The sequence below is a fragment of the Salmo trutta genome, chromosome 12 (genome assembly GCF_901001165.1).
Source record: "Salmo trutta chromosome 12, fSalTru1.1, whole genome shotgun sequence".
Classification (NCBI taxonomy): domain Eukaryota; kingdom Metazoa; phylum Chordata; class Actinopteri; order Salmoniformes; family Salmonidae; genus Salmo; species Salmo trutta.
This window is the reverse complement of record NC_042968.1, coordinates 19,650,268-19,665,057: the sequence shown is the minus strand read 5'-3', so window position 1 is coordinate 19,665,057 and position 14,790 is coordinate 19,650,268. Positions and strand designations below refer to the sequence as shown.

The 14,790-nt window shown below is 43.1% G+C and overlaps 1 protein-coding gene across 1 annotated transcript in view; it reads left to right on the top strand.

The window, feature by feature from the left end:
• Positions 1–14,790, top strand: part of LOC115203101 (cingulin-like protein 1) — a 41,367-nt gene extending 26,577 nt beyond the window's left edge. Inside the window, exons 14-19 of the mRNA XM_029767470.1 lie at positions 8,817–8,906; positions 11,190–11,273; positions 11,531–11,655; positions 12,297–12,405; positions 12,497–12,660; positions 13,056–14,790. Coding sequence (XP_029623330.1) covers positions 8,817–8,906; positions 11,190–11,273; positions 11,531–11,655; positions 12,297–12,405; positions 12,497–12,660; positions 13,056–13,197 — 714 coding nt within the window. The 3' untranslated portion in view covers positions 13,198–14,790. The remainder of the gene's footprint in view (positions 1–8,816; positions 8,907–11,189; positions 11,274–11,530; positions 11,656–12,296; positions 12,406–12,496; positions 12,661–13,055) is intronic.

The window sequence follows — 14,790 nt, the reverse complement described above, 5'->3', positions numbered from 1 at the left end:
TCAAGGAGTCAACTCGAGGGAGAGTCTATTAGTGAGTACTTGGCTAGTTTAAGAAAAGCATTAGCCACATGTAAATTTGGTCCGTTTCTTGAGTCATTACGTGATAGATGTGTGTGCAGTGTTTAAAGTGCAGAGCTGAGAAACCGTTTACTAAACGTAGAACACACAAAATACTTTTGAATTAACAAAGGAAGTGCACAGCAGTTTTCACAAAATACTTTTAAAGCAAATGCAGTCGAGAAGAAAAGCGTTGCCAAGAAAAGAGACAACAGGTAAACCATGTTACCATTGCGCGGGAAAAGGGCACAAGCCAGATGAGTGCCGCTACAAGGATTTTGAGTGTTGGGAGTGCAACAAGAAAGGACACAGCCAGGGCATGTCAGGAGTGTCAAGTGAGGAAAAAAAGACAAAGCAAACAAAATGGAACAAGCACCTGGATGCTACAGAGGGAGAGGCCTCCTTACTTCGACTGCAGGGAGACGAGAGGAGCAATGATGATCAGCACCAGGGCAACGAACACCAGCGAGAGAGAGAGGCAAGATCATCATTGCAACAGAGATGAGCATTACGTCACACTCCAGCCCCAGAGTGATGAGCATTACATCTCACATGAGAGCCAGATATCTGATAAAGGGACATCGGCTGTTTTCGCCACTGACTGAGTTGGGTAACGTAAAAGGAATTGAACTGTTTGCATTAAATACAGTTAAAGACATTACTAAACTGTACTGTGTATGTATGGGTAGGTGTGAGAGTCAAAATGGAAGTTGATACAGGTGCAGCAGTTTCTGTGATAGAGGTTGTATAACCGCAGGTTCAAAGAGGTGAAATTGAGCCCTGCTGTTACATACACCTTGGAGGAAACGCAACAACCGGCTACAACTCAACTCCCCATGGAGTGAAAAAAGGTATGTGATTGTAGGTGCGGGTAAGGATGACAAAGGCAGAGAATATTACCGTTTACAGGGAATTTATTCTTCCTTTACACTAAGGTGGGGAAAAGGGGCTGGACAGAACCAAAGAAAAGTTAAAGTTCACCCTCTCCTACCTTACCTGCCTACCCACTGGTTACCTATTCTTAGCACCACCTGGCGCGCTAACCAAAATACAGCGGGTGGTCCGCCCAGGTCTTACCTAGTGTGCAGAGACAGACTAAATACTATGGGTATATGTATGCCCGCAGGCCTCTTGCCTAAACACTCCCAAGGTGCCTTCCCCTTCCCCCACTGGGAATAAATGAAACACAATAATTCAAACTTAGTGAACAATTTAAATAAACCAAAAACACTAGGTACTATGGTATACACATACCTCTACAGGAGCAGCTACAAAAACCACTTTCAACAGTTTTACCAAACCAACACAGGACATACAAAGAAGCTCTCTCTCCTAACAAAGGAACACTGGCTTTTAAAGCTGCAGAAGGAGTCGGTAATTGCAGACAGCTGTGTCCCCTGACGAGAGGGCGGGGTTAGAGCTCCAATTAGTGATGGGCCGACCAATCAGCTGCTTTGGAATCCAGGAAGCCATCCTGAATACACACACATACAAACACATACAGTTGAAGTCGGAAGTTTACATACACGTTAGCCAAATACATTTAAACTCAGTTTTTCACAATTCCTGATATTTAATCCTAGTAAAAATGTCCTGTCTTAGGTCAGTTAGGATCACCACTTTATTTTAAGAATGTGAAATGTCAGAATAATAGTAGAGAATTATTTATTTCAGCTTTTATTTCTTTCAACACATTCCCAGTGGGTCAGAAGTTTACATACACTCAGTTAGTATTTGGTAGCATTGCCTTTAAATTGTTTAACTTGGGTGAAACGTTTCGTGTAGCCTTCCACAAGCTTCCCACAGTAAGTTGGGTGAATTTTGGCCCATTCCTCCTGACAGAGCTGGTGTAACTGAGTCAGGTTTGTAGGCCTCCTTGCTCGCACACGCTTTTTCAGTTCTGCCCACAAATGTTCTATAGGATTGAGGTCAGGGCTTTGTGATGGCCACTCCAATACCTTGACTTTGTTGTCCTTAAGCCATTTTGCCACAACTTTGGAAGTTTGCTTGGGGTCATTGTCCATTTGGAAGACCCATTTGCGACTAAGCTTTAACCTCCTGACACATGTCTCGAGATGTTGCTTCAATATATCCACATAATTTTCCTTTCTTATGAAGCCATCTATTTTGTGAAGTGCACCAGTCCCTCCTGCAGCAAAGCACCCCCACAACATGATGCTGCCACCCCCGTGCTTCACGGTTGGGATGGTGTTCTTCGGCTTGCAAGCATCCCTCTTTTTTCTTCAAACATAACGATGGTCATGATGGCCAAACAGTTCTATTTTTGTTTCATCAGACCAGAGGACATTTCTCCAAAAAGTACGATCTTTGTCCCCATGTGCAGTTGCAAACCGTAGTCTGGCTTTTTTATGGCGGTTTTGGAGCAGTGGCTTCTTCCTTGCTGAGCGGCCTTTCAGGTTATGTCGATATAGGACTCGTTTTACTGTGGATATAGATACTTTTGTACCTGTTTCCTCCAGCATCTTCACAAGGTCCTTTGCTGTTGTTCTGGGATTCTGGGATTGATTTGCACTCTCTAGGAGACAGAACGTGTCTCCTTCCTGAGCGGTATGACGGCTGGGTGGTCCCATGGTGTTTATACTTGCATACTATTGTTTGTACAGATGAATGTGGTACCTTCAGGCGTTTGGAAATTGCTCACAAGGATGAACCAGACTTGTGGAGGTCTTGGCTGATTTCTTTAGATTTTCCCATGATGTCAAGCAAAGAGGCACTGAGTTTGAAGGTAGGCCTTGAAATACATCCACAGGTACACCTCCAACTGACTGAAATGATGTCAATTAGCCTATCAGAAGCTTCTAAAGCCATGTCATAATTTTCTGGAATTTTCCAAGCTGTTTAAAGGCACAGTCAACTTAGTGTATGTAAACTTCTGACCCACCGGAATTGTGATACCGTGAATTATAAGTGAAATAATCTGTCTGTAAACAATTGTTGGAAAAATTACTTGTGTCATGCACAAGTAGATGTCCTAACCGACTTGCCAAAACTATAGTTTGTTAACAAGAAATTTGTGGAGTGGTTGAAAAACGAGTTTTAATGACTCCAACCTAAGTGTATGTAAACTTCCGACTTCAACTGTACAAACACACAACAACACAAAAACTGGGGAACGTAACACCTGCAAACTGTGTTTAAAAATGTACAGTAAAGAGTCACTAGTTCTAAGAGGGAAAATCTCTGCACTTAGAGAAGCTGTTGAAAAACAGCTTGTCAAGTTGAAGTCAGAAGGGGTCCTTACTCCAGTTAACTACAGTGAATGGGCTGCTCCAATTGTGTGTATACCGAAAACAGACAATACAGGTAACTATCAATCCGTGGCTGGAAGTAGATCAGTATCCGTTACCAAAAACGCAGGACTCGTTCACCAAGCTGACGGGGTGAGAAGATCACAAAGCTGGATTTGTCACAGGCATACCAGCCAACAACTAGAGGAGAGCTCTAAGCACTATCTCACCATGAATATGCATAAGGGGTTGTTTAAGGTCAACAGGCTTCCTTATGGTGTTGCCTGTGCTGAAGCTATTTTTCAGAAAATAATGGATCAGATCCTACAAGGTATAGATGAGGTAATCTGCTATCTTGATGATATACTTATCACAGGGCGTGACACAGAAGAGCACATGAGAAATCTTGAAGTGCTAAAAAGACTGAAAGTCTGCAGTCTGAAGGTTAAAAGAGAGATGTTATTTCTTCCAGAAGAGCGTAGCCTATCTAGGTCATGTGATAGATGCAGAGGGGATGCACCCCATGAAACAGAACACTGAAGCTATTGAGAAGGCTCCCATTCCTATAAACAACACTGAGCTCAGGTCTTTTCTTTTGTTACTTAACTATTATGGAAAATTAATTGAAAATCTGTCTACCATAGTTAAGTGACTGCTCTACTGCAGGAAGGTGTAAAATGGGAATGGTCACAGAAAAGCCAAAGTACTTTTGAGGAAGCTAAGAGACATCTAAACTCAGCAAAAAAAGAAATGTCCCTTTTTCAGGACCCTGTCTTTCAAAGATAATTCGTAAAAATCCAAATAACCTCACAGATCTTCATTGTAAAGGGTTTTAACACTGTTTCCCATGCTTGTTCAGTGAACCATAAACAATTAATGAACATGCACCTGTGGAAGGGTCATTAAGACACTAACAGCTTACAGACGGTAGGCAATTAAGGTCACAGTTATGAAAACTTAGGACACTGAAGAGGCCTTTCTACTGACTCTGAAAAACACCAAAAGATAGATGCCCAGGGTCCCTGCTCATCTGCGTGTACGTGCCTTAGGCATGCTGCAAGGAGGCATGAGGACTGCAGATGTGGCCAGGGCAATAAATTACAATGTCTGTACTGTGAGACGCCTAAGACAGCGCTACAGGGAGACAGGACGAAAAACTGATCATCCTCGCAGTGGCAGAACACGTGTAACAATACCTGCACAGGATCGGTACATCCGAACATCACGCCTGCGGGTCAGGTACAGGATGGCAGCAACAACTGCCCGAGTTACACCAGGAACACACAATCCCTCCATTAGTGCTCAGACTGTCCGCAATAGGCTGAGAGAGGCTAGACTGAGGGCTTGCAGGCCTGTTGTAAGGCAGGTCCTCACCAGACACCACCGGCAACAACGTCGCCTATGGGCACAAACCCATTGTCACTGGACCAGACAAAATTGTCAAAAAGTGCTCTTCACTGACGAGTCGCGGTTTTGTCTCACCAAGGGTGTTGGTTGGATTCGCGTTTATCGTCAAAGGAATGAGTGTTACACCAAGGCCTGTACTCTGGAGCAGGATTGATTTGGAGGTGGAGGGTCCGTCATGGTCTGGGGCGGTGTGTCACAGCATCATCGGACCGAGCTTGTTGTCATTGCAGGCATTCTCAACGCTGTGCGTTACAGGGAAGACATCCTCCTCCCTCATGTGGTACCCTTCCTGCAGGCTCATCCTGACATGATCCTCCAGCATGACAATGCCACCAGCCATACTGCTCGTTCTGTGCGTGATTTCCTGCAGGTCAGGAATGTCAGTGTTCTGCCATGGCCAGCGAAGAGCCCGGATCTCAATCCCATTGAGCACGTCTTGGACCTGTTGGATCAGAGGGTGAGGGCTAGGGCCATTCCCCCCAGAAATGTCTGGGAACTTGCAGGTGCCTTGGTGGAAGAGTGGGGTAACATCTCACAGAAAAAAATTGAATATCTGGTGCAGTCCATGAGGAGATGCACTGCAGTACTTAATGCTGTTTGTGGCCACACCAGATACTGACTGTTACTTTTGATTTTGACCACCCCCCCCTTGTTCAGGGACACATTATTCAATTTATGTTAGTCACATGTCTGTGGAACTTGTTCAGTTTATGTCTCAGTTGTTGAATCTTGTTATGTTCATGCAAATATTTACACGTTAAGTTTGCTGAAAATAAACGCAGTTGACAGTGAGAGACATTTCTTTTTTTGCTGAGTTTACTTACTAGCCAGGTGTTAGTTCACTACAACCCGGAGCTACTGTTCATACTAGCCTGTAATGCTTCAGCGGTAGGTGTACATAGGTGCAGTGATTTCTCACTAAACGAAGGATGGTCTGAGAAAGCTATAGCAATTGCCTCTAGGATGCTTGCCAAAACAGAAAGGAACTATTCTCAAATAGAGAAAGAAGCACTAGGACTGGTGTTTGGAGTTATGAAATTTCATGGGTCTCTGTATGGTAGGAAATGTACCTTGCTGACAGTCCATAAGCCTCTTCTTATGATTCTTGGTCATAAGACAGGTGTCCCTACACTTGCAGCATATAGAATGCAGCGACGGTCTTTGATTTTAGCAACTTACACATATGAGATACAGTACAATCCGTAAGAGCAGCATGGCAATGCAGAAGCGTTGTCCAGACTCCCACTGGGTGATTGTAGGGGTCCTACACCAAATCCAGTGTATAGAGTAATTTATAGATGGCTTGCCAATCATTGCTAAAGATATACCACTTGAAACTGAGAAAGATCCTGTATTGAAAATTGTTAAGCAGTATGTAATGTCAGGTTGGACAAACCATGACCAGACAAAGTCTTTAAACCTTATGTCATAAGAAAGTTTGAACTTACCATTGAGGATGATTGTATTCTTTGGGGTATAATGATGGTGAATCCACAAAGCCTGCAAAGCAGACTATTGGCAGAACTACATGAGTGATTGGGGTGTAGTTAAGATGAAATCCTTAGCTAGAAGTCTTCTCTGGTGGCCTACTCTTGATGAAAATATTGAAACTGAAGTAAGTCTCTGTGACATATGCAAGCAGAAGTGTAGCATGCCTGCAAAATTGCCAGTACATGGCAATGGGCATCAGGTCAATGGGAGAGAATTCACTTGGACTTTGCAGAAGATCACACGCAATTGTTTTTTTATTGTTATGGATGCTTATGCTAGATGGCCAGAAATTGTACACATGCAGAGTACTACTTCAGCTAAAACTGTTGAGGTACTCAGAAATTTGTTTGCTTCCTATGGTCTGCCCCTGGAAGTAGTTGTCACGCTTGTCGTTGTAAATGGAGGACCAAAACGCAGCAGGTATGTGTACGCTCATCTTGATATTTATTTACTCAAAATGAACATACAAAAATAACAAACCGAAACGAACGACGAAACAGTCTTGAAAGGCTCACTCAGCAAAATAAGAAACAATCTCCCACAAATGCACAGACAAACACACCCAACTAATATAGGACTTCCAATCAAAGGCAACACCAAACAGCTGCCTTCAATTGGAAGTCCACCCCAATTAACCCAACATAGAAACACACTCACTAGACTACACATAGAAATACATAAACATAGACCACAACTCAAAACCCTGAAATAATAAATCAAACGGCCTCCTAACTAACACACCACCCTGAACCACATAAAACAAATACCCTCTGCCACGTCCTGACCAAACTACAATAACAATTAACCCTTATACTGGCCAGGACGTGACAGTAGTCACAGATAATGGTCCACAATTCACTTCCTGTGAAATGAAAACGTACTTAAAATTGAACGGTATCAAGCATACCACGCCACCTTCATATCACTCAGGTTCAAATGGGTTAGCTGAAAGGCTAGTGCAAAATCTTAAGAAGTCGCTAGCTAAGAACAGAACAGGTATCACGTTACAGCATTGTGTCGCTAACTTCCTATATGGCTACCGCAACACACCACATACTAGTACACGCAAAACGCCAGCAGAGCTGTTCTTAAAGAGACAGGTTCGTACACGACTGTCCCTGGTTAAACCACAGTTCTAGCCGAGTGAACAGACTAAGGGGTCAGTGACAAACAACACAAGAGGTCAGATTCTTCTCTGTTGTTCAAGAGGTCTTGGTAAAGAATTACAGGGGAGGAGAATGGTGTGATAACTAAGGTTCTGGGTCCTGCCACATACATGGGTAATGTTGAGGGTAACTGTGTGAAAAGACATGAATCAGATGTTGAACATCAAGCCAAGGAGACAAGGTGATGCTCTTGCAGAGGGAGATGGTTCTCTTTATGTAGGAGGATGTTGGAACTATGATGTTGATGACATTGATATGGACAATGCGATCAATGTGCCTCAGAGCACAGCTGCTGAAACAGTTGAGATGCCTCTACCACAGCCTCAGAATGTTGTTCTGAGACCCCGTCCTGTCCGTAACAAACGCCCACCACAGAGGCTGGACTTGGGAAAGCACTACTGGGAATCTTCTTTTCTTTTCTTTTTTTAACAAATAAATGTGTAACAACTTGTTTTGAAGAATCCTGTTACCTGTAAAAGGAAATGTTAAAAATGCAGTAAATTGGTTATGTACTCAGGAGTTGTTAAAATAAACATTGTTAAAGTTAAAATAAGAGAGTAAGGTTCTCAACTAGTTGAAGTTACAGGGGAGGATCTGTAGTGTTTGAGAGATGTGCTTAATAACATTCTGCTTCTGGTTAAAATGGTATGGACATGTTCAGTGCGTGATATTGGAAGAATGTATCTGATTGGATGCGCATAGATTAATTGGCAGGCCCTCATTGAACTGGCTATGTTGTATGCGTTGTCATGTTGGAAATAAACCGTTTCCATGATGTTAATGCTTTATACTGTCGAGTTTCTCTTTGCAATAACTAAAAAGAACCTCCTTCCTTTAACTGAGGAGGCAATAGGTTCGAATCTCACTGATGCCGTGTCACAATAAAAAATAAATGTGTTTGCATTTAAAGAGTTAAAGCAAAATAAGATGTCAGTGTTATTAAAAGTCTTATTAAATGATTCAGTGAACATTTTTATGAAATTATTTAAAAACCTCCAAATAACCTATAAATTCTGTTCTCAGACCATTAATAAAACCTCCTAGGAAAACATTCAAGGAACCAGAGTAAAACATTCTCAGAACCTCCCTGCAACCAAAAAATGCACGTTCCCAGAAAAGGCAACATTTTTACTTCTGTTCTCAGAACGTTTAAAAAAAACGTTCAGTTTTACCGGTCAGGAAATGTATAGCTTCCCATAACCAATGTGAAATCAAAAACATACCATCCCACAACTTCCAAGTAACCAAATGTGCTAGCTGGGTTCTTTCCTGAGTTTGTTATAGACACAAGTCATGTGTACTGCAGGCCTCTAGTGTTGACAGTGGTGTGATGGCAAACACGGCAGAAGGAAATCTAAAGCTGTCATTCAGAGAAGCAACCCCATGTTTACAGCAAGGTCAAATAATAATGTCATTGTTATTACCATGTTGATGCTGTGTACTGCAGGGCCGGATCAATCAGCTGGAGCTGGATCTGGATGAGGAAAAGCAAAGTGGAGACCTGCTGATTGTCAGGATAGACCGAGGCAGAGAACAGGTGAGTCCCTTACCACTATCCCTGACTGACCACTCTAACTGACCTCCAGTCAATGGGGCATTCTAACATTCATTAACCATGGTTCACCAAGGTCATTCACCAATTTGTCTCTGACTCTCCTGTGACCGGGAGTCACACTTCTAAACTCCATTAACTTCATTATCATCTGCAAAAGACAGAAAGCATTTCAAGTACAGTCATTCCAGAGCAGCTTGGCATAATGTGACATCTAAGCTTACACCCTGTATCAGTTCTTTGTGCTTGTCTGCCATCCCCTCCCGCCATTGACAGCTCAAATACCCACACACACACAGACCTACACACCGAGCCATTCTTCAGTGCGCGCGCGCGTGTGTGTGTGGGCCCCCCTGTATGGAACAGCCACCCAAAAATCCCACTATCCCAGTTAATTTGTGTTCTGGAGAGAGCAGAGGGGTTATTGCCATGTAAGAGGATCTTGCATAATCGTTCAGTTTGGCAGGCTGCCTGCTCGGTGTAAAAGCGCCAATCCAATTTTCATGCATCAGTCACAAAATACCCCTTTTAATGCACCACCTCAGCCAAAATATGCACACTGCCAAATGTATCGAGTTTATGGCTATGGAGTTCACTTAGCTGTGACTGCGTCTCAGGGACAAATCCATTTCTTGTGGCTGATCATAGTTCTCACATCTCTAGGGAGTCAGACCTAAACACTGCAGCTTTCCTTCCCCTCTGATAAACCTGCTGATGTTGCCATTATAAACTCAGATTGAGATAAGAGTACATGCTTCCTGGAGAAAGAGTTGTTGTCAGAAAGGGTTGCTAACTCAGATCAGGAGACTGTTGGTCTGGTGCTTTTTCATGAGGAAGTGACGTTATTCCAGATACAATTCATGTACAGGACAAGCTTTTTCTTCTAGGATGTGTTTTGTATTATTCAACATGTGCTAAGTGCATTTACCTCCAAGGGTCTACCCTGTTGCAATACCTCTGCAATTCACTGTGCTCTCATTGATTTTCATACTGCCAATGCAATCATGATGCATTCTTCATGTCTAACAAAGATATGACTAGTTATTTTATGGTCAGGTTCATTGTCCCGCAATGGTAAGATTAAAGGGCTAAGTCTGCACAGTCCTCCAACCTTGAAATGGATGGGATATGTAAAGACCTGAACAAAAGTATGAGAGGCCTAAAAGGAGTGAACAAGTACTTACATTTCCTTAAAGGCAAGAAACACCTAGCACAGAGAAAAGAGTAGCACTAGACAAAGTGGCATTACCGCAACACTGGGCCAAGGTGAGTTGCCAAGGCAACAGTGGAGTGGTGTACAGTCATAGTGAAGTGGATGAGGTTAGGATAGGAGGATGTGGTGGTGGTGGTCGGGGGAAGAGGGGGACGGAGAGAGTGGGGTCTGCATGGCCATGATGGTTTGGAGTGAGGGGGGGCGGCAGGAAGAACACCTGCGCCTCTCCTGGCACCAGGTGCTCTTCTCCTGTCTAAATGAGAGTAATCTCTCCTCTCTCCTCCCGCCGTCTCTCACAAAGCAGATTAGTTTCTGCTGTATGTTCCAGTCTGCTGAATCAGCTCCCTCAAGTACTGCACCGGGCACACCAGTTATGTGGCCCATCGTTCATCAGAGCAGCCCACTGTCACACACTAATTGGCATAAAATATCACCCATACTAAGCTCCCCTCGCAAAAGAAAATGTTGATTAGTTGTCTTTTTTTCCATCCACATCTGTATTCCCTTCTCTTGAACTAGTCTCTCTCCCGCTCTCTCTCTCTCTCTCACTCTCTCTCATTCTCTCTTTCTCTCTGAGACAACGAAGTAGTTTGACAGTTTGAGTTTGTAACCCTAACTAATTAAAGCAAACCAAGCAGGAGTCAAAGGTTGTTTATTCTCGGTTTCTAATCTTTCACAGAAATAGTCTAGTTTAAAAGCAAACATTTACATTTTTCTCTGTCTGGCTTTTGGAGAGAAGTTGAACACCCTGAGGAATTGAGAGGCTTAAGTGCATTCCCAGCACTAGCTATGATAGGTTCATCTAAATATGACTGATTTATTACTCCGAGTCTATCTGAATGTACATTATGAGAGCTGACGTGGGATCAGTTCAGGGGAATGCAACCGAATAAGAATATCCAAACCACCAATTAGCTACAGGAAGGCTCCTTCCACCATGAGTAAGACATACAGGAAGGGTTCTTCCTACTGACACACAAGCAGCCTCTCATAATAATTGTGTTCTCAGAGTGTGTAACCATTGAGATGACAGTTCTCTCCGCTCTGATTGACAGGTGGAGCAGATGAGGAATGAACTCCTGCAGGAGAGGGCTGGCAGACAGGACCTGGAGTGTGACAAGATGACTCTGGAGAGACAGGTACACACTGCCCTGGTCTTCCCACTCCTTCCTCCTTTCCTGTCTGGGGGGAAACAACAGCAGTTTATCTGTGAAAAGTCCATTAGGCTCATACCAAAACATGCACTCATCTAATCCATCTCTGTCTTCTATCTGTCCTTCTCTGTCTCCATCTCTATACTCCTGCTCTGAAAATGGTCTTGTTGACCAAAACATTAGCTAAATAAAGTAGAACTAAGACTGTGTATCAAAGTTGTTTCTCACACTGTTTCTAACAGAACAAGGACCTGAAGAGTAGAATAGCCCATCTGGAGGGATCCCAGAAGTCTAACAAGGAGGGTCTGGTGAGCCAACTGGAGAGCCGGATCCAGGAGCTGGAGGAGAGGCTGGAGGGAGAGGAGCGGTATGGTTAGGGTTGGGGTTGGGGTTGGGATGGGTTCCTAGGGAGAGGTGGGGTTGGAGGGAGAGGAGCGGTATGGTTAGGGTTGGGGTTGGGGTTGGGATGGGATGGGTTCCTAGGGAGAGGTGGGGTTGGAGGGAGAGGAGCGGTATGGTTAGGGTTGGGGTTGGGATGGGTTCCTAGGGAGAGGTGGGGTTGGAGGGAGAGGAGCGGTATGGTTAGGGTTGGGGTTGGGGTTGGGATGGGATGGGTTCCTAGGGAGAGGTGGGGTTGGAGGGAGAGGAGCGGTATGGTTAGGGTTGGGGTTGGGGTTGGGATGGGATGGGTTCCTAGGGAGAGGTGGGGTTGGGGTAGGGGTTGGAGGGAGAAGAGCGGATCTGCTATAGGGACCAGTGCTGCCTACAGACTCATTACAGAAGCTGTCTGGCTCTAATTACCGTAGGTCATATTGCACTTAACCTTGGTTCATTGGGTTTGTTAGTTTAGTTTTACATTCTTTAGGTCATACTGCATACTATGTGTAGATGCATGCAGTATGTGGCATATGGCCAATTACCTTGTGGTTTCCAGAGTGTTTTATGTACTGCTACAGTATGTGACATGTAGCAGATCGCTAGTCTTACCCATGATGCTGTGTTTTCTAGGGATCGTGCCAACCTGCAGCTGGTGAACCGGAGGCTGGACAGGAAGGTGAAGGAGATGATGATGCAAGTTGATGAAGAGCACCACTCACTGCAGGATCAGAAGGACCAGGTCAGGATGCAACATGCACATATATATATATATATATATATATACACACACACACACACAGCTGTTTTAACCCTCGGTGTTCCTCTTGCAGCTGAACCTGCGTCTGAAGGCCCTGAAGAGGCAGATGGACGAGGCGGAGGAGGAGATTGACCGGCTGGAACACGGCAAGAAGAAGCTGCAGAGAGACCTGGATGAACAGCAGGAGGCCAACGAGCAGCTCCAGAGCCAGCTCAAATCCCTGCGCAGCGAGATGAGGTAAAAATGCTAAATACACACGGCTAACAGAAGACGCTAAGAACATGCTCATTCTGCTTTGGTATTTGTTCACCTAGTTAATTGTAATGCAGCTCTAGCCAGCTGAAGCTAACAGCATGCACCAAGAGATACCACAGTGTAAAGCACATGCTTATGAAGTTTCACAGGGGCACACACATTATGTTAACCCACTGTAAACTATCTGGACATATTCCCTACCACTGCTCTTGGGTATTACTCACACCTTCCTGAACAATGTAGTCTAACCCGAACATATTAAAATGCAATGTGTGTAGGCTTTAGCCCACTTTCTCTCAAACTGTAACTCTTTCATACTGTGTAAACTACCTCACCCAGCCCTCCACCCAGAATAACACTAGTTTCCCTCCCTGAAGGCGTAAGACCAACTCTGCTCCTCTGGACGACGATGATGATGAGGATGACATCAGCACGGACGGAGAGACCTACTTCCAGTCTTCATCTGGCTATAAACGCTCCTCTAGCCAAGACAACATCATATCAACATTCTCTTTGTGAACCAACACAATGAAGAGAATGTTACTAAAACTACAGAAGGACCAAGTGGACTGACTCCTATTCAGAGAGACCACTTTCAGGTCACGATGTGCTTTTGGAAAATTGGTCAAATAGCATAGTGATATGTGTTTGCTCTTCCTTTCACAGTACATAGATTGACAGGGAATGGTTAGATAGTTATTGATTAATTACAATGTCTTGTAAATGATTGATTATAATTTAGCAATAGTTGATTTATCAGCACAATTTCTAAGTTCTTGGTTAATCATTGCACGTGTCTTCTTACATCTTATGAATAATCCAGCAATGAGATGTAAAGGGAATCCAATTATTCACCTTGTAATGCACTGTAAAGGACAGCATTCTGTAACAACTTATGCCTTTTTGAAATGTATTAATCCCTCACTAGATGTTATATCCTTAATCAAATATGTTAAGCCGCTTATTAAGTCTGACAGCAACACATTTTATTTGAAACATTAATTTTTGTATTGTGCATTAGAATATCAATTCAATTTTGTAATGAAGTCAGGTAGAGTGTAAGGCCTTAAATTGATTTGAGTGAAATATTAGCTATTTATTTACTGTTGAATATATGAAGAAATGGCTGAATGAAGGGCAATATGTTTTTAGGGAAATTTGTATAAGGGATTCTTCTTTATACAGATGCTTTTTTGTATCTTTTTTTTTTACCTGAATAAGGAATAGTAATCCATCCATGATGTTAGCGTGGTCTACAGAAAACATCTCTGTTTTATCACTTCTGTTTTCAGGCTTATGATTTCTGACTTATTGCAGTATTTAACCCTGCCTTTATTAAAATAAGAAACAGTAGAACTTTTATAAAGACTGGTTAGATCACCGTTCTCAAGTCAAGGTTCAACTGTGTATTTTTAGTTGGGCTTTTCTACTAACTACCGGGACTGCTCTGTTACTCCTGAGATTATTGTTTCAATAGTCCATTTTTTGCATTATAGTAAAAAACACATTCCTTACTTTTGTTTAAAAGTAATTCATCTCTGTATTTCATAGAAATATGACTTTTACCAGAAACATGTTACAATGTGAGAAGAAGCTATTTATGTTTATGGTATATCCTCCGAGAACTAAACAGTGTTAATATTAGACATATGAGTCAATCTAATGTAAAATTAACATTTATTTTTTTGTTGACTACCTTTGTATTTGCTATGTGCATCTGTGGGAGCATATTATTATGCTATATGACCATACGGTCAGTAACTGTTATAAGCATCTGCTGTGCCTATCTATTATCTGTTGGAGGAGACTGTCCTCTGCTATGCAAGTTTATATGATGAGGGACTTTCTACAGATGACCTGTATTGACAATCGATCTGTTTGCTAAACTGTGATGATTTGCACTGTCCGTTGGATTATTTCTGAAGGCGTCCAAGGCTGTTGTTGCCGTATGGAATGAAGAAGAGGCCTTTGGCTGTGTGCGTCCTCTGGTCGTTTTGGAGTGGGGGGGTTGAGAAGAAATACTGCCGCTACCTCTCTGTATGTACACATCTGTACTTTGCTGAGACTAAAAACCCTGCTAAAATGAAATAAAGTTACCCGTAGTTAATCTCA